Source organism: Hippocampus comes, unplaced genomic scaffold (assembly GCF_001891065.2).
Source record: "Hippocampus comes isolate QL1 unplaced genomic scaffold, H_comes_QL1_v1.1 scaffold556, whole genome shotgun sequence".
NCBI classification, from domain to species: Eukaryota; Metazoa; Chordata; class Actinopteri; order Syngnathiformes; family Syngnathidae; genus Hippocampus; species Hippocampus comes.
This window is the reverse complement of record NW_017806219.1, coordinates 92,565-120,466: the sequence shown is the minus strand read 5'-3', so window position 1 is coordinate 120,466 and position 27,902 is coordinate 92,565. Positions and strand designations below refer to the sequence as shown.

Sequence of the window (27,902 nt, the reverse complement as noted above, 5' to 3'; positions counted from 1 at the left end):
GATATTAAAAATACAAATTAATCATCGATCGGGAGTTGATTTATCGGCTGCAGGTGAAAACGTCTTCCGTATTTTGACCTGCGGTCCTGGAACCATTCACCACAACAACGAAATTCTGCCGCATAAGTTCTATCATGAACGAGCCCACAGAGAAAAACTGTTGAGTGCGCGGAGAACAATTCTTGATTGTTTTCTCTCTCTGTCTCTCTCTCTCATTTTTGAGTAACAACTTGTCATCACTGACAATCATGAGAGAGAGAGAGAGGCTTAAAGTTGTTTTTGAGTGGTTGTTGTTGTTTTTTTTTTTTTTTTGCTTGTGTTCATCTTCCAATATGTTTGTGTTTTGTCTTTGTAGGCGGAACCAGTGATGAGACCTCTCTGTACAAGTCAAGACAACAAGCGGCCATTGGGTAGTCACTCGAACCACCGTGCGTTTTCGAAAGAAGCCTTCCTTTGATTGTGCCGCGGCTGGCACTCTTCTCGTCACGACACTTCAAACCACCAGCATCCTTTTTTTTTTTACATGTTCCAAGATTGAAGAAGATTTTGACAGATTTATCTCTTATCCTCTCTCCTCCATCCAGTCAGAAGAAACATCTGCGTTTTACCTCCTGTAGAAATACAAAAAGGATCGAAACAATTATCTGGAATTTTTTTTTTTTTTTGAATTTGTGCTCAATTTCTATGAATACCTCGGGGACACTTTTTCCAGTTATCTACCTCTTCCATCAAAACAGCCAACTCAGTGACCGGAACACAGCAACCTGTGACCTCATACTGCTGTTACCGTGACAACCTGGATTGCCTCTCAAAACTCTTCTTGCTGCAATTGTTCCAGCCAGCACCGGTTCTGGACATGGTACCACCTCTCGGCCTGGATTTGCGCAGTGTCTAAAATTGGACTCGCTTGAGCCCCAAGTTAGTTTTTACTGACCTTAAAAAAAAAAAAAAGACGAAACAGAACACCTTGCCGCAAAAGTTACCGTATACCAGCTGTACCCTCACCCGTCCACCAATATACCTCAGTTGACAAATGGTTTACACACTCAAGTCACGAAAACAGAAGAAGGGAACAAGCTACCGTCTTGGAAAAGCCCGGCGCTTCAGTCGACCCCCCCATTTCAGCATGTTTTATTTGCCTTAGAGACCTGCGTGTGTAGCAACCATAAGCCAAGAAGTCCAAGCCCAGAGAATCCGTTTGGACTCCACGACGCCTCACTCCCACTCGCTTCCGAACGAGAAGCCTCAACGTTTTTGCGACGGCGCCGATAAGCGATTGCCCGACCGGCCTCCCGAGAAGGCGAGGTTTCATTCCGAGGTGCGCTTCCTCTCATTCGTTGAAGCTTCCAGAGAAGTGCTGAGCAGGAGGAAATGAATGCAGACTTCCAGGAAAACACAAGTCAAACCACGGGCTAAATTGGAAAGTCAAGACTCGGGGCGATTCTTCCTGCATAGCGCAAAAAAAAAAAAAAAAAAAAGCTCCAGAGAAGATGCCTTAAGAGTCAGGAAAGGAATGCGCCGGTGAGTTTCTTTCGTTCTTTTTTTTTTCCTCCTCGTTAAACCTGCTCCGCAGACGCCATTAATAATTTATTGTCACAGTGAGGGGGGATGAATAATTATGTTGAATTTTGTGAGCGGTTCTGAACATCGTCGTTCTGCATACCGCAAATTGGTACAGGATTTCTGATTTCACTGATGCGGAGAAGAAAATATGCTTATTAGTCCATAAAAGCGCAACTTCACAGCTCATGCTGTGAAGTTGCGTCTGGGCACAGTTGATTCACCACCGACTGATACATCTCGAGGGGGGGAATTTTTATACATTCGAATAGTTCGGCCAATTATTATATCTGCTGTTAACAAAACACATTTTGGTTTTACATCAAAATATGAGGATGAGACATGACATGGACATCGAAGCTTTTCGAGGTCTCTTTCTCTAAACCACCATCGGGGCTCACAATCACACCAGGAAACAATTTGGAGTGTTCCATTCACCGACGGTCCATGTTTCTGGAATGTGGGAGTAAAGCGGAGTACCCGGAGAAACCCCACACAGGCACGGGTAGAACACGCAAACTCCAGACGGGAAGGCCGGGGCCGGAATCGAACCCTTGCACCTCTGCGTCGTGCGGCCGACGTGCTAAGCAGTCGCCCCCTCTATTTGTTCATGTAGATGTCGACACCCATTCCACAAAGATTAAGTCTTCATCTCATCGCGACATAAGCAAACATTGTTTTTAGAATTTAAAGGCTAATCTCTTTGCTCCCACCGAGACAAATTCTTGCCTGGCTTTCCCCAAATCTTCTTGCAAAAACGAGTGGCTTGTGTTGTAGGCTCCGCGCTATTCATTTTGAAGTCGAGCAGCCCATTGCGATGCCTTCACTTCTGCCTTTTGCCGATTTCACTTGCGGCGTTTGTTTGGCCGACGCGTCTGTCGTCAACCGTGGCTTTTTTCTCGATCTACCAGTTTGTCCTACGTTCCTCAGTGAGGACGTGCCAAACGGCCGTACGGCTTTTGGTCAACTCGTATACTTGGACTTTGTTTGATCTTCTCTCGGGTTCGTGCCCGCTTATTTGTTACCAGTTTGTCCTACGTTCCTCAGTGAGGACGTGCTGTTCGGCCTTTGGTCAACTTGTATACTTGGACTTTGTTTGATCTTCTCTTGGGTTCGTGCTCGCTTATTTGCAACCCGATGTGTTTCTTTCGTTTTTGTTTGTCGTTCCAGTGGTGACGCCTCGTAGAAAAATCACAATTTATCTCATGCGGCGTTGATGAAACAAACGCCGTCCTCTTTCGTTTTTGTTTGTCGTTCCAGTGGTGACGCCTCGTAGAAAATCACAATTTATCTCATGCGGCATTGATGAAACAAACGCTGTCTTTTGAGCGCATGGATTGCCTTTGCAGGCGAGAGAGGCCCAATCATGCAATCTGGAGTCTGACACGATCTTGTTCTAAACATTGTCGTCAATTAACGGCATGGCTAGAAAAAAGTCAGACAAAAAAAAAAAAAAATCACCAGAGTGTGAGTCCTTGTCATGCATGACTTAAGTACATGTTTGACTCTTCTCTCACGGGTTCAGCTCAGCCAGCGTCCTCGAACAGATTGTTCCAGAGCGCTGAGGTTCCTTCCACGGTATCATTTTGTCTCACTCTTTCACTTAAGTACATGTTTGACTCTTCTCTCACGGGTTCAGCTCAGCCAGCGTCCTCGAACAGATTGTTCTCGAGCGCTGAGGTTTCACGGTATCAAATTGTCTCACTCTTTAGCAACAGAAAAAGAAGTGGTGGCGTGGACACGCATTCTTCACTTGTCATTGAAGGATCAGGGAGGAGGTCACGCAAAAACAAACAGGGCTGTCATCTTCCAACAAAAATCATCCTGAGATGTGGATGATTCGATTCGCAAAATGCATCTGTGATGGTCTTGAGTTATGTAAGCACAATGGGAGGGAGGGTGGGAGGGGGCTGGGTTTGGCCCCGGGAAAACACGAGAACTCCGTCGACTAGTATATGAGAGATTGTGAACAGAAATAGACAGATTTGTGACCCAAACCGCAGCTTTTTTTTTTCTTTTCTTTTTTTTTTTTGGTCCAAGCCTCACCTCTGATAACCCCATTCCTTTTATCACCGTCTGTCATTCACATATAACATACGGCATGATTGATAGTCATCTCACATCACAGCGCCATAACTTATTTCTGGGGGGGCGCTCTCTCGCTCTCTCACTCACAAGTCCTATTGTGTTTAGAAGTTGCCCAAAAAGGAAGGGCAAGATGGCACCTATCCTCTGCTTCCAGTTGCCATGGCAACACACTTCGCCACCCACCACCGCCGCCGCCGCCGCCACCTGTGGCTTGCTTGGCTCTACTGTGATGTATAGGAGACTGCGTCCAACAATGAGATTCTCCATGATGCTTTGTCAATGTGGACATGAACATCAGTAGCTGACCCAATTCTGCTGTTGCAAAGAGTGCATCGGGGACAAACTAAGGCGGGATGAAATCCCCTGATCCAGGAGTGTGCATGTGAGACTGTGGTATGCATAGAATCCTCACGCACTAGTAAGTGGGCCATTAGATGAGTCATCCGCCGTCTGTCCGGGCGCCGCAGCTGCACTCGCGTCGCTGCAAATTTGTGGACCCAACGTTGATTTCATCGATAAGATGAGTTTGCAGACCGTTGTCGCCGACGAATCCTTTCCCCCCCCCCAGAGCGTATGTGCTGAACCTTGGCAGCCCGCGTTTCGAGTGACGCTGTATATGGGTGACGTAACGCAGCGTTCCATAATCGCTGACTCAAGTCGAGAACGTCTGGTACATCACCGAACGGTGACAAACCGTACTTTTTGGTGGTAGGGAAAAAAAAAAAAAAAAACGAGACATAATCGCTGACTCAAGTCGAGAACGTCTGGTACATAACCGAATGGTGACAAACCGTACTTTTTGGTGGGCGGGGAAAAAAAAACAAAAAACGAGACCTGAAAAGGTGTTGCTGAGCGAACCACAGTTCAACGGCTGTAAACAAGTCCATGCACTCACCAGATGCCAACTTCCTCGCTCCCCATCCTCCAAGCCAAGCCGGCTCCTTTTTGCTTCGGTCTTCGATGCCGGCGGTGTTGTACACCTCGTCGCGCTCACACACCGCAATGATGTTGTCTTTCGTTGTTTAGATGTCACCGCGCCGCTATGTCCGTGGCCGTACGTTCCCAACGCCAAGTAGGCCGTCGGCGGCGCGACGCCGTGAGAAGTTCGCACTTGCCGTGCATGCAAATACAACACACAGCAATCGAACCCGTCGAGCGAAATGCCCGATAACGTCACTGCGCTTCCAACACTGAGAAGCAAATTCAATTCTTGAGCGCGGTAGCTGCGTCGCACCTACAAGTGCGGTGAACGTGCACCGGACGCGGACCAGGCCACACTTCTTGGTTGCATTCCCACTGCAAAACGCCGACATTCGCACTTGCGATGCATGCAAGTACAACACACAGCAATCGAACCCGTCGGGCGAAATGCCCGATAACGTCACTGCGCTTCCAACACTGAAAAGCAAATTCAATTCTTGAGCGCGGTAGCTGCGTCACACCTACAAGTGCAATCAACGTGCACCCGGACAGTAGCCAGACAGGGCAGCATAACTCCATGTCGATGCATGCGCAACTCTACGTGTGCAGATAATCATCCGTATAATAACCACCCTTTGCTAAGAATTGGACCCATGAACAAACGCAGGTGCACACGCGCGCGCACACGGACTGTAACAGTCCAGCCTGCAAGACTCGAAAAGCAATTAATGCGCACAGAGCCAATATAGCAAGTGAATACCGGAGGCGACGCGGATCCCTTGCTAGCGAGTGGAATGTGGACTGGCTAAAATGGGAGGGATGACAGTGTAGACACAATAGAGTGAAGGGGGGGTGGGGGGGGGGGGGGGGGGGTGAAGCCTTGATGAGATTAGTTCAGAGTGAATGAGATGAGGACTATTTTATTGTCATGAATACATTTCTACATGCGTTGCGCTACAAGTGCAGCTTTGCAGCACTCTCACAGAGCAACGAGGGGGGGGGGGCTCGCCTCGTTCCGTGGCGCTTTCGTTCGAGAAGGGGGAAGCCCGCGCTCCTATTGCGCCAGGCGGAATACGCGCTAAGAGAACCGTTTGGAAAACGCTCGATCCAATGCGCAGACCGAGCCCGAAATGTTGAGTGCGTTGTGCATTCCAGTCTGAAAAGCCAAAGAACGACAAGAACGTGGCTCCGATCTCCAACGCCGACCCCTTTTTTTTTTGGATCGACTCTCAGCAACAGCGACATTATCTCCACGCGATCATCTGCTGATTGTTTACTTTGTAAAATCGAATGGCACAATGCACGGCGCGGTAGAAGGCGGCCTCGCTGCCCATCCGGCTGGCTGTCCGCTTTTCACATTGTCGTTCATCAAAGCGAGAACGTTGGACCATTGAGAGTTTGAAACCCGAGATGAGCCGCGCACGGCTTTTATGTTGTCCTCCTCACTGCCCATTAAAATTAAGGATATTGCCGGAGCGACTCCAAATAGACAACGCGTGCCGTGCTTATCGACACAGAGTGGCGTCCGCAAAAGGCGCCGAAGGGCACCTTTCGAGTGTCTTTGATGGCTAAATGGCGTGCGTGTCCTTTCGGACGTTCTCACGCGCTGACTTCCTCAAGTGCGGGGGGGGCTCGGCTTTGTTTTGATGTGAAACTCTTTCGGCTCTCCCCTTTTCTGTGGCCAAACAGTTTCAAGTACAGAAGCGAGATGGAAATGAGCTCATTAGGAGTGCGCCGTCTGTTGGAGTTGAGCTTGTTACTTGACAAAAAGCGATTCACGCGGCGGAGCCGCGTGGACGGTCAATGCGGCGAAAAGGAGATTTCATCCCTTGGCCATCCTGAAATAAGGCCATCCTGCCCACGGGCGTCACGTCACGTCCATGAACCCTGTGCTCCACAATTTGCTGGGGATCAAAATCTTCAGTCGTTCGTTCATTCATTCACCCCCCACCCCCCTCCTTAAAGTCAAACATTAATGGAAAAGATGTTTGCCCACTCATAAACTAAATGCATATGGGGCACGCAAGGCAAACACGGGCGACTGGCAACGTGACAATAATAAAGAACACAATGTGAGACGCGATGTAAGCAATACGCCGCCTGCTCTTGCGCTGTGCCTAAGTAGGTTAGCACAAATCTTCTGTGTACTCTTTGACCCGCGTTTGTTCACGCTAAGATGGAGGCCGGCTTCATGAACTTGTTTGCACTGATTAAAAAAAAAAAAAAAAAGCATCTGACGCCAATGATGTTTGCCCGCTAAACGTGTCTTACTTTCAGCCCCATGTCGCGTCCTGAACTGACAATCCCAGCGCCTCGGTTCTTCAGAATGGTGATGGAAAGAACTGAGAACTGTCAAATGAGAAGCCATGTGAATAGAAGTGCGGTCAAAAGTATGACCGCGCCAAGACCCCACTCCAAGCCAAGTTACCGCCCCTCATCATTTATTGACGCAAGTTTATTTGCTGCTCGATGAGAAAAGGTACTCACTCCGGTTGCCATTCCGCCGCTGCCCTGCTCCTCTTCCTCCCCCGTCACGTCTCGTCCTGTCCTCCCGTCGCAGGCCCGGAGCGCCGTTGTGAACTGGACTCCAATGTGACCTCGTAGAGTTTATCGCTGTACTTGTTTTATTTATCCCTCTGTCCTCTCTTGACTACTTTTCCGCCGCTCCCCTCTGAAACCTCATCGGGTCCCACTGCAAATTTCAATAAATGTCCGTCAAGTCGCAAAAGACCGAACAGGACATGTTAAAACAAAAAAAAAAAGTTGACTCAAAGCTTCATAAAACTTGAGTTCAGATCACACGGACCATATAATTGTTGGCGTTAACGCAGACACGTGGTCGAACCGGGTCAGCTCAGGTCACCGTTGACAGCAATGACACATACTGTACATTTTATGGTTGCACTAGTGCCCCCTTCAGGCCTCTTGGCGATGCACATTGTATGACTTCATATGCAACTAGTGTGTGTGTGGGTGTGGGTGTGGGTGTGTTATGCTCTATCGAAAAGAAAAGAAACGGGGAAAAAAAATGTCCGGGGTGGTCACACTGACCGAGCAGTTAGCTGGCGTGCCTTCCAGTTCTGAGGTTTGGGGTTCAGAATCTCGGCATGCGCTTTCCCGTGCGCCGTTTGCATCTTCTTCCTCTGCTTGTGTGGGTTTTCTCCAGGTCCTTTGGATTTCCCACACCTTTCCCAAAACATGCACAGCAGGTCAATTCAAGACTCTCCATTTTCCATCGGGTCGCTGCGAATGGTCATTTGTGTCCAAGTGCCCGTGCGATTGGCTGGCAACCGGTTGAGGGCGTCTTGTGCCTCTCGCCCAGAGCCAGCTGGGAAGGCTTCCAGTTGCCTGGCGACCCAAATGAGAATGGATGGATGGATGGATGGATGGATGGCAGAGGGATTTTCTCAAATATGGGTGCTTAGGTGTGTCGTATATGTTTCATTTCTCTATGTCAATATACAACCGTGAAAGCAAAACCTTTAAAAATAAAAACAAACAAGTTATTCAGGGGAAAAAAAAAAAAAGGGTGTCATTTTCCAAGTTGGGCAGTTGTGGCTAAGGCAAAGCAGAGCCACTAGATGGCAGCGCACGCAGGCTCATAGCAAGCTTCCACTTGGTCAAAGCACGTCCTGTTAAAATCCGTCGAGGCTCCTTCCAAATAATCTGGCCTGGATTATTTCTCAAATAGAAGAATTCCACAAACACACTAGACTGTAATAGAAAGTTGTTGATACGCCCCGTATGATGTCTACCATTGTTCCCCCCAAGTCCGGCTTCAGATGTGTGATCTGACTGCAGCGAACAACATTGTTGTATTGTGATCATAAGTCATGACGCCAAACCATTGAGCAGTTCTTGATAATCATCCTTTTCTCTCTCTGCATTTGCAGCTTAGATTTGCCTGAGCTGTTGTCGTGCCAACCATGCTTCTCCCAGCCAATGGCTGCAACCATTCCCATGTGGCTGCCTTTTGAAGGGTCCGCCGGCAAGTCCTGAAACAGGCTGGCAAGGTCTGGCCGTCAACCTCGTTGTCCTGTCGTTGGCTGCCGGACGGGACTGAGGCTGAATGGAGACAAAGTCCAAGAAGCGGAATAAATCACCGGTGAAAGATGAGAAAGGGTGAGGAGACAAACGGTGGCCACAACACTAAGTACACTCACACAGTGCACAATTTGAATGCACTCCACAGGGGAAGAATCACCAAATTTGAGGAATCTGTCCCAACGCATCAGTGTTTATTTCTAGGAATGTCTGTTTGTATTATTTTGAAGAGGCAGGTGAGTCGGCTAATTTTCCTGGTGTACAGGACGTTCTGTTTTGTGCATGCACGTGGGCGTGTGTGTGTGTGTCGACTATCAAACCTGGCATGTAAACATCTCCGGAGAGCAAAGATTTCACCGTCGATCTGCCGCAACAGAGCAAAATGGATGGGCGTCATTTTCAATTGATCAAAATGTTTCTCTTACTCACTCGAACAAAACGGCACAAAATTGCAGAACCTGTCGCGGACTATGGTATCGATAATACGGATCTGGGGTTAAATGAGAATCGGGAGAGGCAAACTGAAGGGCGCTAAACGCTGTCTCACGACCATCTGTGCTCTTGCTGTCCCTCCTCCCGCACGTGTTGGCTGGCACGCACGCGCACGCTGCCTCTCGATGCCTCATTGAACAAATTCACTGACTTGAGTTCAGAATGTCAAACAGAACCAGGAGAACTCCTCTTCAGTATCTTGGATATGAGAGAGGAAGAATGATTCGGTCGGTCATATCGTAATTCGTTCCCATCCTTGCTTGAGTTGCTCCGCAGTCCGAGCATCACATGGCAGATGCCGGCTTTGGAACTTTGCGCCGATAACCGTCCGGATTGCCCGTTTCCTCTCTGGGCCGGAGGACACAACGTCCATCGTTCCCCAAAACAATTTCCAATGCGGACTCGTCAGACCACAGCACAGTAGGATTGTGTCATAGGGACTCACTCGCGGCTGCTTTTCTGTGTCACACTCGTGTGCGCTGGCTGCGCAAATTGTGCATTTTTTTCTGAAGAAAAGCCAAAAAAATGAGTATCGACTCTCATTTTCTGGCTTCGCGGCGTCACGTCAGCGCACGCTCTTTGCCTCGGCGGCAATTGGAGAAAGCATTTATTTCACCGCTTGTCCTCCCCGCTAACTCTCGCAGCTGTTTGCAAACGTTCATTTCCTAACGGCGCTATATTAAGAGGTCAATGTCACATCCAATTTGCGGAAGTGCAATCACTGACGCTCTCGTAAATGTTACAGCGCTATGTTGGATCTTTGCAAGCACGTTTTGCATTTCCTTGCTCGACTAAGCCATGAAAAAATTGCCGCCAAATCCCAACTTTTTCAGCAAGCGGGGAAAAAAAAAATCACACTGTCTTCCCAATAACGGGATGGGGAGTGGTTGTGTCACTTTGCCTGCACTGATGATTAAAAAAAAAAAAGGGGGGGGGGGCCTCAAATAGGGGGTGTTTGGTCCTATAAACAAAAGCAGTCCATCATGTCCACATATCTTAAGCTTTGAGCAAGAAAATTGATCATAACATGTTTTTTCTTTGGCAAAAAAAAAAAAAAGGGGGGGGGGGCCTCATATAGGCGGTATTTGCGCGTACATCCGCGAGTATCATGTGGGCACGGGGGGGATTAGAGAGATTAAAAAGTGGCGAGGGCAGCTCAGGATGCCTCGATATGTGACATCAGCAGGGGATTGGTGCTTTGATTGTGCGCATGTGCACGTTTCTCACGGTGTCATTGAGAACGCACGTGTTCTTGGGAGGCCCGCCTCATGCCCCGGACGGACCCTCCCCTCGGCGAACGGTCGTTCTTTTGCGCGTTCCGGATGCTCCAAAAGCGCACGCACTCACACAGAGGCTGTGTGTGTTCTTACCACCTTTATTTTTTTCGGGTGATGCTGTAACTTGAGTTTGAATGGGTAGTGTGTCGACGATTCGCGGTTCAAACGATTCAAAACGTGCAGCGCGCGCACACATATGTTTCTGTATACGCACATATGTAGTGGAAAAAAAAATATATTCATTGATAATATATATCAAATATAATCTGGATATTGCTGCTGTGAAAGTCTTTTTTTTTCCCCCCCGCGAATGCATGCAGGGCGTGAGAAAATAAGAGGGTGAATTTCAAGTTCGGCATGATCGCGCCAATGCCGAAAGAGGTTTATGTGGCATTTCCTGCGCCGCCTGGTTTGATCCGCGATTCTGGCCACTTTGAACCGGCCTTCGTTTTCAACTGGTATCTGCGTCGGTCGGGTTTGGAGTTCACCGGGTTGACTTTTGACAGGGCCTCTTTGAACATGGAACCACATGACTGCCCCTCCTTAGGAAAGAAACGCACATGAAACCACCCCGCATCCAAGCCAGCCTCTCCCTACATGTGACAAAACAACATTATACAACACTTGCTTGCCGCTTGGAGGCACCGTTCCTCATCAATTAAAATAAATGGCAGGGTGTTACTTAACTCAAGCGGGAAAATCACATGAACAGTCCCAGGACGTTTTGGTTCCATTCAAACAATGTTTTTTTTTTGCGGATCGAGTGGCTTACAGTGGAAGCTTCAGTTGCGCACTTAGTTGGTTCCGTGAGCCCTTTTGAAACGTTGATCCATCGAGATAATGAAGCAGTTGAGCTGATCCGGTCATCCGTCCATTTTCTTCTCGTGAAAGGTAGACTAGGGGTTGATATTCTCTCTCTCTCTAGATATATATCAATATATCTAGAGAGAGAGAGAATATCAACGTATAAGGAATATCTTAGTTGGGAAAGGAGTGTGTATTTGAGAGGAAACGCACATCAAACCCACTGGAGAGGCCACCTCAGCTGCTGTTATGTAATTGAATTTGAATTTAGGCTGAAGTGAGTTTGGATCCAGAAAGCCTTTTTTTTTTTTTTAAATGATTCTTTTCTTTATTTATTGAGGGGCAGAGGAGGGGTTAGTCCGGCGCGACAAAGACACCGAAGACAAGCTCAATGATGAAATGAGTTCAATCCAATTTATCTCGCAGCAGCAATGATCGTATCATGAGATGCGGACACAGATTAGCAATTGAGAAGCACAAAGAGGGCATTTGGGAGGAGGAGGGGGAAAAAAAACTAACAAACAAAAAAATCCCCCCAGTAACTTTAAATAAAGACTGGCAGACAGGAAGCGGGTGGATTCTTTTGAAACAGATCAGGATGAAATGAATTATATTTTGATGGTCGAGAATGCCACAAGCTGACACGCACTTACACACAAAAAAAAAAAAAACACTCACAAATACACAGGGGGGGAGGCGGGGGGGCGGGGGGTTGGACCAGAGCAGCCTGAAAGGAGGAAAAGAGAGAATGAAAAAGGGAGGGGGGCGGGGGGAAATAAACATCGTAGTCCTTCTTGCCAGCAGCCAGTCTGATGCAGGCAGACGAACGCTCGGGCTCTCAAAACTTGTCATCCTTAGTTGACAGTCTGTTGAACCTTGGCGAGGTCAACTTCAGCGCGGGGGTAGGGGGGCGTCGCAGGGAGCTTGTTGGAGTTGCGACCTCCATGTTGAGGTGGATCAATGCTGTTTACCAAGCGCTTTGAGGATCTGGACTTCCTGCCCTGACAACTTGACTGCAAACAGCGCTGCCGAGGACTCTGAGAATTAGATTGCCGGGAGGCTGAAAGTGCAAAAAAAATAAATAAAAAAAAAAAGAATTATTATTATTATTCTAATAACAGCGGGAGCAACATGCATATTCTACAGCCATATTGCATCAACAGGTTGGTGTTTTACTACTTTGTGTGTGGGTGTGTACGCGGTCGCCATTCAAAGACCTGTTTTGGGAGTTGTAGCCATTCTCTTGTTTACACCGGTGAAGTCTTTTTGATTTTTTGAAATGAAACAAGTGGGCTTCTCAAACATACGCTTCTCAAGTCACGCATTCGGCATCTGGTGAGAATGTGTGCGTGCGTACAAGGTTTGAAGCCAACTTAGCAGCGGCAATTATTATTTATTTTTTTTCTCTTGTTGTTGTGGTGGGATGTTCGCCATTTTTAAAACCTCAAGGCACGTTGTTTTCTTTGCTCTTGCAGCATTGTGCTCCCGCTTCACGCTGTTGCAACGTATTGCGAGCAGCATGTTTCGGGGCGCTTTTGTCATCCTATTCAGTTTGCCACGAGGCACGAGCGATGACGTTTAATAACGCGAGCCAGACAATTCGTCTCATCACTGATAAAGAGATGAGAAGCTGTGATTTTTTTTTTTTTGGGGACATTTAGTGCGAATGTACAGTGTATGCGAGCAAATGGTTCAACAGTCCAGTTGTCAGTACGGCGACCTGTTCCACTCAAGAGGTTAAATCAACAAAAAGGTCTGCCCGGCCAAGTCCAAGTCATGATGAAAAAAAAAAAAAAAAAAGTTTGACAAGAAATGTCAATGCTACGCTGAGATGGAAGTGTCACACTGGGAAGTTGCTGCAGAAAAACTTGGAGCGAAACAAATGTCAGTCATCAGCAACTTTGCAGCCCCATTGCTCATCTCGTGTCGATCTTTTGAGCTCGAACCCAAAATGTTTTCATTCGAATATGGTACAGCGACAAGAAAGTAGCTGACCGCCGTTTTACGAGACTTTCAGAGGGGAGAGTCTTTTTTTTTCGGATCAACTTCCTGTCACATGCTACCCAACAAAACCTCCATGATTGTGAAATCATTGTGGGGTTGTTTTTTTTTTTTTTTCTCTCCAACTGGTGCAGAAATGACAATTTCGAATTTCAGAACGTGTCACAACTCATTTTTTTGGGGCTGTGTCTGCAGTTTCGTCGGGGTGTTAAAATGAAGAGAAAGGAAAAACCACTTCAACAAAACAGAAGGAAATATGAAGTGCTTAGAAAACAGGAACCTGCACAGGAGAAGATTCTCGAGGAGAGAAGGAAATGGTGTGCGAAGGGGGGGGGGGGTCACCCATAGCTGGCCACGGCAGCAAACAAAGTCCTGTTAGAGTGCAAAAAGGCCAGAAAATTCTGAAATATTGAAATAGATCTAAAGAAAAAAAGAAATACATTATCGGTGCGTCTTCCCGAATATCTTTCCGCTGGAAATATGTGGCGAGATGAGCGACGCTTCGGCCATCTGCTCGCAAGATCTTGGATATGACGGTTGACTCGGCGGAGAGAGAATCGTTGGTGTGATGTCATTGTTGGTCGCAAGCAAATCATGAAACTTGGTGAGCGACCGGTTTTAACCTCCTTGTCTTGTCCCCTGTAAGGTGGCTCGATGTGCCAAAGAGAAAAAGGAAGAACAGCCAGTCTTCGGTGAAGAGCATGTCTGGTAAGGATGATTCACCTTCCAACTCAGCCCATCATCACCAACACAAGGTGTCACGAGTGAAACGGTCACCTCGGATGCTCGGCCTTTCTGATGCGTTCGAGGAGTCTGCTTGGCAAATGAGGTTCGGCGAGCCTCATTACGCTCCAGCTGATTCCCCCGCGGACGCTGAATGGCAACGCAGCTTTGTCCTCGCGATTGTGCGAAGACTCCTCGCGGTTTCCTTTGACGGGCTTTGTCGACTATGAATAAGCTCACAAAGGTAGCGGAGGTCGAAGAGTCCCCTTGAGACCTGTTAATCAGTCTCTGTCGGGACAGACGGGATTCAAATACAGTCAAGTCAAAATTCAAATGGACGCAAGTCGCCGTCTCAAATAGCAGACTCATTTCCCGTCCGTCCGTGTTCCTTGCGCTTGTCTCGGGCAGCGACCCAAACAGAGAAACGCAGACTTGCCTCGTCCCAGCCACTTGAACCTCTTCCCAAGGATTCCAAAACCTTCTTCGACCAACCCGTCCGTCTCTTCGGCCCGATTCCGCGCAGATCGTACGGGCATCAAGCACCAGCGAATCGGCAAAGTTGTCCGGAGTAATAGTATCGTCTTTCGAGTGGACTTGATATTTCATCCCACTCTAGCCACGAAGCATAAAGTTGACTTATCTGCTGATGGTAGAAATTCAGCCAGGCAGACGGTTCATTTATTCCGCGTGAAAATGACGTGATGTCATCTTAAGTCGACGTCTCCGCGGAGATCGAGGAGCGTTGCCTCATCAACGCAAAATATTTCCGCCTCCTCCCTCATTGCTCCTCTGTCGATATATGTTGATATTTACTTCTGAAAGCCTCTGCCATGTGATGATTGATTGATTGATTGATTGATTTGTTTGTTTTTGGTGCACATTCTGCTTTGTGCATGTCACATCACGATCACGGCATTTGTTTTAGAAGTCGCATTTGTCTTTGTATGAGAGTACATCAAAAGGTTGAATTTAACAACAAAATCTGAATTGGGTAGCGTGAACGTCGCTTAAAAATGACATCACAGTTCCGAAGAGCTCAGCCGAACCCATGAAACAGGAGAGCCAGAATGGTCGTCATCCGAGCCCTGCGATGTCCTTTTCAGTCGACAACAAGTGGCAAAATGGCTGCCTCCGGAGTTGGATAAGTGGGGATGGGGGGGGGGGGTCATTGAACGTATTACTGTTTAAAAAAAAAAAAAAAAGTTTTCCTTGATTGCAGCAGAGAACATGTGACCACGATCAAACATGATAGGTTCGAGCAAGGCTGGGGGAACGCTTTCTTCGGGTTGTTCGAAATCAATGAAAAAAAGTCGAATGTTTGAAGCACAGTTTGTCAGTTGTAACAAGGGGACAGATTGTCTTTCCCCGTTGAGACACTGCAACCATTGTGTCGTCGCGCTATTCCAGTCTGCCTTTTAGAAACAACATTCCGAACAGCGTGTTCACTTGTGTCGTGACATGTAAGTCATTATTTCATAATAAGTCATGAGCGAAAGATGAGGTGAAATGCAATTATCTGGCTTGACTGTATTCAAGTGACTGATTTTTATTAAAGATAAAAGCATGTTTTGTGGAAGTCATAAGACGCCAGTCTAATCTTCGGTATAAGCACATCTTATCGATATCTAAATATATACATCTATATCTGCTCAAACATTCATGTCGATCACAGGTGTCAAAGTCAAGGCCCGGGGGCCCGATCTGGCCCGCCAGATCATGTGATGTGGCCCGCGAAAGCAAACCAAACACGTGCTTAAATATGTACCCCAAATTCTCACATGTAATAAATAAGAGCGATACGGCAAGCGTTTTCTTGTCGCCAAACACCTCATGACAGTAACTTATTCTTGACTTCCTAATAGGATGTCGGTCTGAATGGCCCTCCAAGAGAAACGGTCACTAAAATGTGGTTTGACACCCCTGATGTAGATGTATGAAATTGGATTCGGAAATGAAGTCCTATTTTCAAATGAATTGAAAGTCGTCGTGATTTCAAAACACAAAGGCACACTCACGCGATGCCATTTTGATTTCTTTCTGACTGAAGGGATGTTTTTTTTTTTTTTAAACGCTGGAATGCACACTGCACTTGTACTTTGTCCTCGTCCTCCCCATTTGTAATCCGCGCCGGTCCCTCATACCCCCCCGCGCCCGATCGCGATGGTTGGCGGCTCGCCCCGCCTTGACTCGGCATTCGTTGTTCACCTTTCTGAATTCCATCCCATCTTTCTCCTTTAACCTCCTCCTCCTTTCCTATAGCTCTTAGCATCTCTGTTCCAGGGTACATCCCCAGCTACCTGGAGAAGGATGAGCCATGCGTGGTGTGCGGCGACAAGGCGACCGGTTACCACTACCGCTGCATCACCTGCGAGGGGTGCAAGGTGCGGTGAGAGTCTTTCTTTGAGTCTCCCACAGGAACGTGTTGCCAAAATTCCGCCATTTCCATCCGTTATAGCGTCGCTAAGCGACGGCGGGGGAATCCCGCGCCGTACGTGTTGGTCGTAAGCGAGGTCGCGGCGGCGGTTCGCTTCCCGCGGTTCGTCGTCTCGCAGGCCTTTTCGCCATTTTGTGGGGGAAATGTGCTCGTTACAAGTTCGCGTGATCAAGATGTTCGCTGTCAGCAAAATCGGCAAATGGAAAATGAATTGCGTGAAATGTGAACGTTCTCGCGGGCGGAAACGAGGTTCGACGGTAGTGATTTTCTCCGAGCACATCACATGAGAGATTTGCTTCTCGTGAAATCCTGCAATGGTGTTGTAACTGCGCCTGTTTGTTTTTTTTTTTTTTTCCCTCCCAAGTGACTCACAAGCGTTTTTTTGTTTTTGTTTTTTTTTAAAAAAAATTTTATTGCTATTATATCATTATAATCAGTGACACTTATTTTGGTCTAAATGGCCCCTGCAAAACTGCTTTTTTGCTCTTTGCCAGGAAGGAAGCTGTTTTTGCCCCGCAGCTCTTGCTTTGTCTGTGTGACAGTAAGACAAAAAAAAAAAATAACCGGAGAGGAAATGTTTCTTTATTTGAGCCATACATTCTGACTCATGCGTGATACACAGTTAGATGTTATCGCAGAGGGAAAATCTCTTTTTTGTTCTTTCTCCTCTCTCTATTAAATAATAAAACTGCGACATCATGTTATTCATTCTCCTCCTTCCTGTTTCCTGTTTATCTCCTCTTGTCTCGATCCTTTACCGGTGCCTCTTTGTTTCTTTTTTTTTTTGTTGTTTTTTTTTTTTTGCTTGTTTGTTTTGAGCCTTGCAGGGTTTCTTCCGTCGAACCATCCAAAAGAACCTCCACCCGGCGTACTCGTGTAAATACGAAAGCTGCTGCGTCATCGACAAGATCACCCGCAACCAGTGCCAGCTTTGCCGTTTTAAGAAGTGCATCGCTGTCGGCATGGCCATGGACTGTGAGTAAGCTAAAGCCACACGAAAAAAAAAAAAAAAAAAAACGTACTCCTTCGCAATTTCAACAAGGGAAATAGTGAGGGCACACTTCATGAATCGATGAACAACGCAGCTCTTCCACAGCGCATTCCGAATATCCCGAAGCCTCTTTACCAGAACACACGGCCAGTGTACTGCGACACGAACGCGGCGGCGCACGATCGGCAGCCGAGCTGCTTTTAGTTCTCATATGAAACGTTTCAAAGAGACACAGCAGTTAGTTAGCTCTTGTCGCTACCTCACCGGTTACCAAATAGTCACCGAAACGGCGCCGCTCCAAAAGTGAAATTGATCCAGTCAACTCCACCGGCATCCCGACCAAACTGTTTTTCCCCCCCACCCGCCAGTGGTCTTGGACGATTCGAAGCGCGTTGCGAAACGCCGTCTCATTGAGGAGAATCGGGAGAAAAGAAAAAGGGAGGAGTTGGTGCGGACCATGCAGGTGAGGCCGGAACCCGACACCTCCGAGTGGGAGCTGATCAGGATGGCAACCGAGGCCCACCGTCACACCAACGCCCAGGGAGCCAGCTGGAAACAGAAGCGCAAGTTTCTGGTAAGCGCCAAACCACAAAAAAGCCCCCGCCAGCAAGTTCCATATGACAAGCTCGACTTTCAACTGTCGTTATGAACACCCCCGACCCCTCCCCACATCCTTGAACGGTAACCTTAACCAAATGGCTTTTGCGCCTCCAGCCAGATGATATCGGCCAGGGATTGGTGCCCACGTCCGAAGGAGATAAGGTGGACCTGGAAGCCTTCAGCGAATTCACCAAGATCATGACGCCTGCCATCACGCGTGTGGTGGACTTTGCCAAGAAACTGCCCATGTTCTCAGAGGTATAGCTGCTTTTCATTTCTATTCACGTTAAAGACCCCGCGAGGGAGGCGGGCAGGCCGGCGGTGGCAGGAAGGAAGGTGACCGGGAAGCAACAGGCGCGGCCACGGACGCCGGGTCGGCCGCGAGGTCGCAAAAAGCTGGGAAGAATTGAATCGGGGCTCAGAAACACGCGAGGTCAAGAAAAACAAACCAATAAACAAACAAAACTGAAGCGTCCTACGCTGGAGGTCGATTGGAACGTCGACTCGACAGAACTCTGCCAGAATGATCTGGCAGAGTGGAGGCTCTAAATCACGCTTTCGCGGGAGAAGTTGACGAGTGGCCCTGCTGCGGCGCCCGTGAATGTAGGTCAGCTCCACCCCCTGCCTCAGGCCTGAAGATTTCACGGGAACGATCGTTACCCGTAGCGAAACATCGTTTCCCATAAAAAAAATCACCGCCCACGAGTTGGTTGTACGCCATCGAATCTTTCCTGTGTGATCGACGCCGTTTCACTGTGCCTGCATGTGTGTTTGTGGGGTGGGGTGGTGCGAGTGTTTTTCTGCCATTTTACTTTCGTTTTGTTCAGTGGTGGGGAAGAGGGGGAGGCGGAACAGGAAACTTTACGTGCGCATGCGGCTTGCTATTTTAGTCCGCGCGCGAGTGTCTCAGCGCGCGGACGACGGCTTGAGATGGTGGCGAAAAACAAAACACTGAAAGTTCATTGTTATGTTCATTGTTAATGCTTAGTTTTCAATCATTTACCCTTTAAATATTATACTTTGGAGTATCGGAATTCTTGGTGATGAATATCAGTCAAAATTTTTTCAAAAATGGGTTCCCATGGTGAACGTTTACGGAACCCGAACTGAGTTCCCGTGGTTTCCCATTCGGCGATCCAACGGAACCGAAAAACGGTTTGTGTGAATTTCTGAAATCCGCAGGCCTGCTGCTGCGCGACCGCACTGCAGGAAAACAGAAAAAAAAAAAAAAAAAGCTCGACATAAGCGGCCGGCCCACAAGAAAACCTCAATTCAACCCAAAGTGAAAATTAGTCCAGAAGAATAAACAACAGACTGCAATCGTGTTTTAAGCATCTGGAAAGAAACAAAGTACAAAAAGATGCTCAAGTTTGTCTCCTTTTTTTTTTTTTAAGATGATCTGCTAAAAGCTAAGCGAGAGCAATCTTTCACTCGGTGACGTCTTGACAAATCATGGGTGACCGGATCACGCAGTTTTCCACAGAGGATTGAAATGACGATTTCAAATATGGTTGACAGGGCCCTTTTCCCGTTCATTTGGGCAGGTTGCAGCAGATTAAAAAAAAATAATAATAAGGAGGAGTCGCTTTGTTCAGTGGAAGTGCAGCAAGCAGCCTTGTCAATCAGTTTTCCCACAAATGGCATTTTGGGTTTTTTTTTTTTTTTCCACTCTGACAACATTTTCTTTTTGGGATGAACGTCACTGTTGTGTTCACAGCTTCCATGTGAAGACCAGATCATCTTGTTGAAAGGGTGCTGCATGGAGATCATGTCACTCCGTGCCGCCGTGCGCTACGACCCGGACAGCGAGACCCTGACGCTGAACGGCGAGATGGCCGTCAAACGTGAGCAGCTGAAGAACGGCGGCTTGGGCGTGGTGTCGGACGCCATCTTTGATTTAGGCAAAAGCCTCGCCCAGTTTAACTTGGATGACTCTGAGGTGGCGCTGATGCAGGCCGTCCTTCTCATGAGCTCAGGTGAGGAGAACGATTGCAATGAACACGGGTCCGGACTTTTTTTTTTTTGTTTTTTTAGCGACAATGTCAAATGGGGCGGTCGGGGGTTCGAGTGATGAGCGCGTCGACCTCGCAGCGCAGAGGTACCGGGTTCGATTCCAGCTCCGGCCTTCTGCGAGAAAAAAAGCGGATTTGTCAACGAGGGGGCGGGCGGACGGTGGGCATGCGGGGCAAATCCTTTTGGTCCCAGCCAAGGGTTCGGCGATAAGTCCGATTGATTTTTCCATCGCCTTTCAGCTTCAGAATTTGTGAACCTTGTTTTTCAAGTGTCGACAGCTCTGTGGTTTCCAATTCGGGTTGAGGCTCCGGCTCATCTAATATGCGGCGCTACTCCTTGTTTGATTTTGTCAATGGAATGGAACACTCCTCGGCGTTCCAAAGCAGGGAAAATGAGCGTCGCCGCTATGCTTTTATGCAATACTGCGCTTTGTTTTGCGTCCGTTCTCCATCGTGACTTGCAATGTCCGACTCTTTCACGTGTCCCCCCCAAGATCGCTCAGGGCTGACGAGCGTGGAGAAGATCGAGCAGTGCCAAGAGGCTTACCTGCTGGCGTTTGAGCACTACATCAACTACCGCAAGCACAACATTCCTCACTTCTGGCCCAAGCTGTTGATGAAGGTAACAGACCTGCGCATGATCGGAGCGTGCCACGCCAGCCGCTTCCTCCACATGAAGGTGGAGTGTCCCAACGAACTCTTTCCGCCGCTCTTCCTGGAGGTCTTCGAGGACCAGGATGTGTGACTAGAAAATGTGGCGCCCCCCTCACAGGAACACCTAAAATAACTCGGGGTAATGATTTTTTTTTTTTTTTTCCTCTTCTTTGATGGGAACATTTTGGGTTTGGACACCCCCCACCACTTACCACCAGCACTCAACATCACAAGGAGAAAAAAAAAAAAAAAAAACACGTGGCTTCTTTGTCGTGTGAATTTAAAAGGTACAGTGATTCAAACTACCCGCTCAAGTAGAACTATATGCAGACAAAACAAATTCCAACGAGCCTAAAGTCTCCCCACGCGGACACCTTTCACCTCATACGGCGTGTTATTTATTTTTTTCTTTTCGGATCACGATCTCTTCAGACAATCCCACTCCACATGCCTCTTTGCACCTTCCTCATCAGCAGCGGCGGCCCGCCGCACTTCAGCTCGACCCCCATTGAGCCGCTGCTATGACAGTGTTCGCCAACCTACCTCCCTCACATAGTGAGCTCTCTCGATATGTATACACACACACACACACACACACACACACACACACACACACACTCTCCAAAATACAACATAAACGCCTACAATTTTACCTCATAGCTTGTAAAATGTAGTGTCTTATTTATTGGTGGTATACCGAGAGAACACAACCGTTGTAGTCTTCGGTCTCTGCTTGTCCTTTTGTAATGGGTCTTTAGTATCCCGCTTACAGTGCAGTACAATGTACGAGTTACATTTCATGCCTGACATGAGATGCAGCTTACCCCCGCTGGAAGCTTTTCTTTTACATTATGATGGGCCTCGAAGCAAAACTTTCAGTATAATCAGTGGCGGCTGGTGGGACAGTTTTTTTATTGTTGACCTCAACCTCAACTCAACGCTATTTCTAGAGCACTTTCAAGCAAACCACCGCCGGATCCAAAATGCTGTACACGGAGCCACAACAATTCAAAATAATCGATAACGACGACAGGAGAAGGCACAAAAACAGTCCGACTGCAAAGCAAGTCTCATGCTGAGTCAAAAAGCCAGAGAATCAAAATGAGTTTGAAGACGAGTTTTAAAGACAGGGCAGCCAGGGGGCTTGACCGAACGCTCAGCGGGAGGTCATTCCGAAGGGAGGTACCTCGAATAGCGTCTGCCCGGTGCCGAGGAGCTCAGAGAAGTCAGACGGGGCCCAGGCCGTTTTAAGATTGGAAAACAAATCATCGAAACTGCTAAGAAGAACCAGTGAAAGGGATGCCAGAGTAGGAGTGATGCGCTCTCTCCTACGAGTACCAGTCAAGAGGCGAGCAGCAGCATTTTGGAGCGACTGGAGACGTTTCACGGAGTCAAGCGCATTCCACTTAAGACCCTTTGGTCACAGCATCCGATCCAGTGCAGCAAGTGTCCCTCTCCGATGTGATGGAGAACGGAGGTATTCCAGATGCAGAACCACTCAGAAACTGCCTTTTTCAATTCTTCTATTCCAAACAGCAAATCAAAAGGAGTATTGATGAAGATGCCGCTATGGATCTTATTTTGGCGTTGGTCGGGAAGCCAATCGGAAGGGTGAAGCGGTAGAAGGAATGACACTTGGCTGGAGGGAAGCATGGGAGTCGATTGTGGCGTCGCCGGCCAGAGAAAGCGCCAGGAGAAAAATGGGTAGCTTGGGAACAACTCGAAATAGAAGCGCAAGAAACTGGGCTCCGGGCCCGGTTTGTTTCAAAAGCCTGACTTTTCCTCTTCTGCGCAACAGACAAATACTTGCGACATCAAGTCAAGCGGCCTGATGTGAAGAATGCTGTGCAAGCGTCCTCGATAAATTAGGCCAACGCTGAGCCGCCTTCCACCAGTGCCGTCCGTCCCTTTATTCAAGCGAACGCTTTGGAAGCAAAGCGAAGCTGAGTCGGTCATGCATGAAAAATTCCCCAAACAATTCTGGCTCCTCTTCTGCTTTAAAAAAAAAAAAAGATCAGATCAGATTGAGAGAGGTGCTAATTGATCTTCTGTCTTGATGATCTTATCAGCTAAGCTTGCTGCTTGGCATTTTCTAAGTGGCGTCATTTCTTTCTGGAGTCCTTCCGTCATTTTCACGTCATTTGTTGGTGTCGGTACTCTCAACACCCTCGCTCGAAGCCAGCCGTCGCTGATTATATTGAATGGAAGGCCGCGATGCGGAACCAACGGCATCGTATGACCGAAGCGACGCCGCGGGGCTCGGGTCGTCCCCTCAAAACTACAAAGTGACAGTTTGAAAGTATTTTTCAGGTTAAGCGCCACATATTTTCCTCAGGAGTTGCAAACCAGAACCAAAGGAGAGTGAATGTTGTCGCCAGGTCAAAAAACGGAACCCAAATTGAACAGCCCTCTGAAATCTCGCGCGGATGCTGACAAAAATGTCACAGACGCAAAATGGCTTTGAGAAATTCTTGAGCCAGAGATGTCAATTCCCCCTCCCTCGATGTGTCAGTGGGCGGCCTTGGGCCGAGGCAATCCCAGGACGTCGGCGTTGCCACCAATTGGATTCTGTGGAGTTGGAGACGCTGTTCTGTGCAATAAAAGCGGTCTGAAGAAAAAGAAGGATGAGAACGCCTGTCTCAGCCTTCGCAAAGTTTTGGGGGATTCACAGTGGCGCTCGTCTCAATTGCTTTTCTTAGTAATGACGTCACGCAGTCACATGATGTCGGAATGAATTGGACGTGACTTTCCTCGGAAAATCCCTCCGGAATAACCTCATTTCGCAGCTCCTCGTTCCTTGCGAATGGGAACCCAGCAAAGGTTTTCCCGGCTGCGGGGAGTGTCGGACGACGTAACTCAGAGACACTTACACAGAGTTGATCATCCCATATTTGTCACTTCACTTATTCGAGGTGACCTTATTTCTACCGGCATGACCAACAATCACCGAGCTGCACCGCCACAGCACCCGTTCTCTCTCTCTCTCTCTCTCTCTCTCAGTGGGCCGCAAACTCCGCTATCTGCCCGACGACACCAGCCCGAGACTCGCGCCGATGCGATTCGTGTCGTCGATGGCGGGCGGGCGGGCATTGTCGTCGCTCGCCTCGCCACTCAAACGGGTTTCAAATCCCAGCTGACTGATTCTACCTCGCCTCTCATCTCGGTGCGGTTGCCCTTTCATCTGCGGCACGAAAAACAGGCCTGGACAGTCAATCTGCAGACACACACACACACACACACACACACACCTGTCATCTACCTGCAGACACACACACACACACACACACACACACACACACACACACACACACACACACACAGATGCCGACATGTACAGCGACTCTTTCTAAACAGGCCCCGGGATCAACCGTCGGCAGCCAGAGTGGCCCCCAAGTCAATTTGTGGGAGCCAACAGTGACTGTTTGTAGTCAGGCCCCGTTGCGACGTGATCGCAACGTGCGTGACGCTCCCTCGCCCCTTCCTTGCAGCAATTCGAAACAGAAAATGTGCTCAAGGTTCTTCACATTTCCCGAGCGCGCCCCCATCCTCTTTTGCACAATGCCAGTTTTTTTTTTGCAATCGAGCACGGACATTGAGAGCAAAGCGGACCAGAAATGTGTTGACTGGGGCCTTTTTTTTTTTTTTTGGGATGAAACGCCTTTGCGCGGGGTTCACGATGGCAAGAAACGGGACTCCAACAGGAGCCATTTTTGGCCCGGTTGGCTCGAGTCGGCAAACAAGAGCGGCGGGATGAAATGAACAGCCAGTCTGCCGGATTTGCATCTGGGTTCATCCAAAGCAAGTGCAAGGGAAGAGCACTTTTGGGGGCGCGAGACTTTGGCCAAGCCGATAGCAACCTTGCTGCACAAACTGTTTTCTTCTGAGCTCCCCGCTGCTTGTGGCTCCAGAAGAGGCCGCTGACCATTTGCGGTTAAAAAAAAAAAAAAAAAAGAGAAAAAAGAAAAGGCTTCCTGAGCTTTCTCTCCTTTGCAATCACCTGAGATGTTTTTTTTTTTTTTTCTTGTGGCACTAAAGCTACGATGGATGTAATAAGTCAAAGCAACCTTCTTTCATCCCTTCAAATAACCTCTTTCCAACTCCTGTTTGCCTTGAGCAATGTTGGGGGGGAACCCCGCCCCCCCCAAAAAAAAACAAAACAAAGAAACTTCCAAACAGGGACATCTGCGAATTGACAGAATACGAATGAATGAAACAAGAGGTGATGACTGGGGGTGTATCCGTTGAATCGATTGCAATAAATCCGTTCAAGATCGATTGGGTAAAAACAGTTGTTATTTGGAGGTGATGCAACCGTCAATCATGTGAGAGAACGATCTGGATATTTGCAAAATGAGCCCTGTAAAGTTTCTCGAAAGCGTCGCAGCGCTAATCCGGACCATAGCGGGAGACGATTTCACCGTTTCCTCAGCTCTGTCGTGTTCACCGAACAAGAGGCGGTTTTCGCGAAGGCAAATCTTCGATCGAGAGGGGTCGTCCTGTTTCCGTGGTAACGGGCGGCAGCATCCGCAAACGCCTTCACGCCGATCATTGCTCTTTTATCATCACACCTTGCGGCGCGCCGAAGCCCATTTTGGAAGAGGCCCCTCCCTCGCAGAGGCGTGGCCTTTCGAGCGCCACCACGCTTTGTCGCTCCATTGCCCGATATTTGCGAGCGCTCTCACGCGCACGCGCGCAGCAGCAACGGGTTGATCGAGCGGCGCGATTTCCCGGTTGCCGTTTCCAAGGCCTGCCCCCGATCTCTCCTTTTATTTACTGTTAAGCAAAGTCCTGCAGCCAGCGGCGACCGCTTCCGCTTTTGTTCATTTCCAAAACTATCCCCGCACTCGATTTTGAAGCTATCCATGGCGAGCCACCTCCAAGCGTTCACGTAGCGCACCATTCCTGCGATTGGCGATGTCGCGCCGACAACAAAAGTCTTTCCGCGGCTTGTGTTTCGGCCCCTGACCTTCAGATACTTCTCCCACTTTTTTTTTTTTTTTTAACTCAGGATCACGTCCCTGAGCGTCGAGAGCACTCGCGTGTTCCAGTTTAAGGACGGCAAATAATGAGGTTGGGCGTCACCGTCGGCCATTCTTTCTCCAAGCATGGGAAGGAAACGCCCTTCTCCTCCGATAAGCGATCACCAGCACCGCAGAACGCACTGCCTTCAGCCATGATCACATGCACCAGCATAGCAGAGACGGACGGACGGACGGACCACCGACAGTCGGTGGTCGTCTTTGTTCCCGATAAGTTCATCAACGACCTTGCCAGCTGCCGCAAGGCCACATTCAAACCGGGGATGGATCCCCAAAATCCATTGACGCAAGCGTGATTTCGTAGCAAGGCCGGAATGTTTGTTTCTTTTTTGCCCCCCCAAAAAGATCCACGTAAGGACGACGCCGCCGCTCGACGCGACTACTTTGTGCATGCCTTGACAGTACACGGAGTCCTGCACGCTAACTGCTCGTCGTCGTAACTTTCGGCGAGCAAAGATCATACTCGCTTGGCTGTTATATCTCGACCAAGAAGTGTTCTCAGTTTCACCGCCTCGCCCGACGGGACTCATTTGCGGCGTGTTCTTGCATGACGCTCGTGCGAATTTTTTTCTTGTCGAAACGTTAGCTGGAGTCGAACTCTAAGCGCTGCAATTTGAGGTGAAAATAGTCAGGCCTCGAGACCCTCGCGGCATCGTCGGAACTCCGCCGAAGTAGCAGTAGAACGGACCGATTGTATGTGTTTGAGCATGGCTTTCGTAGTGCGCAAAGAGCTTGGAGCTCGTTCGTGTCATCCGTCGCCTCGCGGCGAGATCTTTGTTTGGCGTCTCCTTTGCCACTTTCCGCGGCGACGGCGAAAGGAAACGCAAAGTGTTTTTTGCCGACCGCTGACCGCTGAACTTTCCCCTCGTGTCCGTCATTTTGTATCCTCGTTACGTTATACCTCACGTTGACGATCAATCAAACTGTGAACTTCTCGCCGGGCTATCAAAGCCCGCACACTCATGCGCCCGCTTCAAAACGTCTTTGACTTTATCCAGGGAAAATAAATCTGTTCGTCAACGTCCTCGGCACATTTGTCCTTCCTGCTCAATTGTAATGGCGAGCCCGCCCGTCGTCTTTGGTCACGATTCATCCGAATCATCATCATCATCATCATCGTGCTATCGACGTTAAGCTCCGACGTCCTCGCCGACGCTGGCCCGAAATCATTCGCGCACCGTTTGGCGGAGAAAGATGACCAGGAATCCGTCCACACGCGGTGCGAGAAAGACAGCGGACGCTTTGGGCCTTTCGGATGGCCTTCAACTCGGGTCCGTCTTGCGTCAACGAACGTAGCGCTCTGGACGGCATCTCGGTGTCGTGACGAGACCCTTGCCGTGGGTTCATTGAAAAGCAGCGCCACTGACAGTATCCGCGTCGATTTCGAAAACCTCTCATTCAACAAATGGCACCACTCGGTGCGAGAGGGTCCACGTTCAGGACCCACCCCGCTTTTAGCTCCCGCTCCGATTCCCGGCATGTCATCTGCACCGCGGAACGAAACGTGTTTCATAAGACGCCTCCATGTGTGAATCACAAAGCATCTGTAAAAGATACACGACGACTGTGCCAATGTTTGTGACTCTTAAAAAAATAATAATAATAATTCCTCTGTTCTGTCTCGAAGCGTAAGCGTGACAACGTGAAGCCATTCTTTGACTATTTTGCAATTTCCTTCTCTGAGTCACCCAAGAGAGGACGGCGCCATCGCCCGAGCGGGAGCGCAAACTCCAATAACTCGACGAGGGCCAAAGTTGTGTCCGAAAGGGTCAAAAGAGAAAGTCGTGACCTTCAGTTCCTTCCCGATCCGAGGCCAATCCGTTGTGCCTTGAATAAGAGATTCAGGACGGCAAAGTCTGCACGCGACTGCTCTTGCCGCGATAAGAGGTGTCCGTCCTCTCTTGCTTCTGTTTGGTCCCTTTCACTGTGACTGTTGACGGCGTGTGAGGCGCTTTCCTCCAGGAGAGGCACTCGCCACTTTTGGGCCAAGTGCAAAGTTGAATGTAAAAGCTGAGAGAGCCGATGGTCTCATAGGCCCCCCGGGAGTGATCCAAGGTGTATTTTGATACACGAGTGCTGCTTGTGCGTTTTTCATGGGCACCGTTCTTTTTGTCTGTCTCTCTCTCTTTTTTTTGTTTTTTTTTTTTTCTTTTCAGTGACAAATCAGTGTGGCACAATCAAAGAATGGCTTCTGAAAAGCTATTTGTGTTTGTGGCTCTGTGATCTCTATTTTCAGCATTATTAAAAAACAAACCCAAAAAA

At 48.6% G+C, this 27,902-nt stretch overlaps 1 protein-coding gene across 10 annotated transcripts; it reads left to right on the top strand.

The window, feature by feature from the left end:
• The first annotated feature begins 343 nt into the window (after positions 1-343).
• LOC109506918 (thyroid hormone receptor alpha) lies at positions 344-27,902 on the top strand. Of its 10 annotated transcripts, none has more exons than XM_019855958.1 (10): positions 344-1,521; positions 8,463-8,691; positions 13,834-13,895; positions 16,191-16,291; positions 17,172-17,319; positions 17,704-17,909; positions 18,050-18,193; positions 19,653-19,911; positions 20,442-20,569; positions 27,325-27,902. In XM_019855958.1, the coding sequence occupies exons 2-10, from the start codon at positions 8,639-8,641 to the stop codon at positions 27,568-27,570; spliced, it is 1,347 nt and encodes a 448-aa protein (XP_019711517.1). In that variant the 5' UTR covers positions 344-1,521; positions 8,463-8,638; the 3' UTR covers positions 27,571-27,902. The 10 variants fall into 10 exon arrangements, with proteins under 10 accessions (XP_019711517.1, XP_019711515.1, XP_019711524.1 ...); XM_019855956.1 differs by having other exon boundaries at positions 16,170-16,291; XM_019855965.1 differs by lacking the exon at positions 27,325-27,902 and adding an exon at positions 25,610-27,234 and having other exon boundaries at positions 16,170-16,291.

Excerpts from the sequence above, each read along its gene's own strand:
- LOC109506918 (XM_019855956.1), top strand. The coding sequence starts at position 8,639 with ATGGAGACAAAGTCCAAGAAGCGGAATAAATCACCGGTGAAAGATGAG. Across the intron at positions 8,692-13,833 it reads CCGGTGAAAGATGAGAAAGG|GTGGCTCGATGTGCCAAAGA; the intron begins GTGAGGAGACAA and ends GTCCCCTGTAAG. Across the intron at positions 17,910-18,049 it reads AACAGAAGCGCAAGTTTCTG|CCAGATGATATCGGCCAGGG; the intron begins GTAAGCGCCAAA and ends TTGCGCCTCCAG.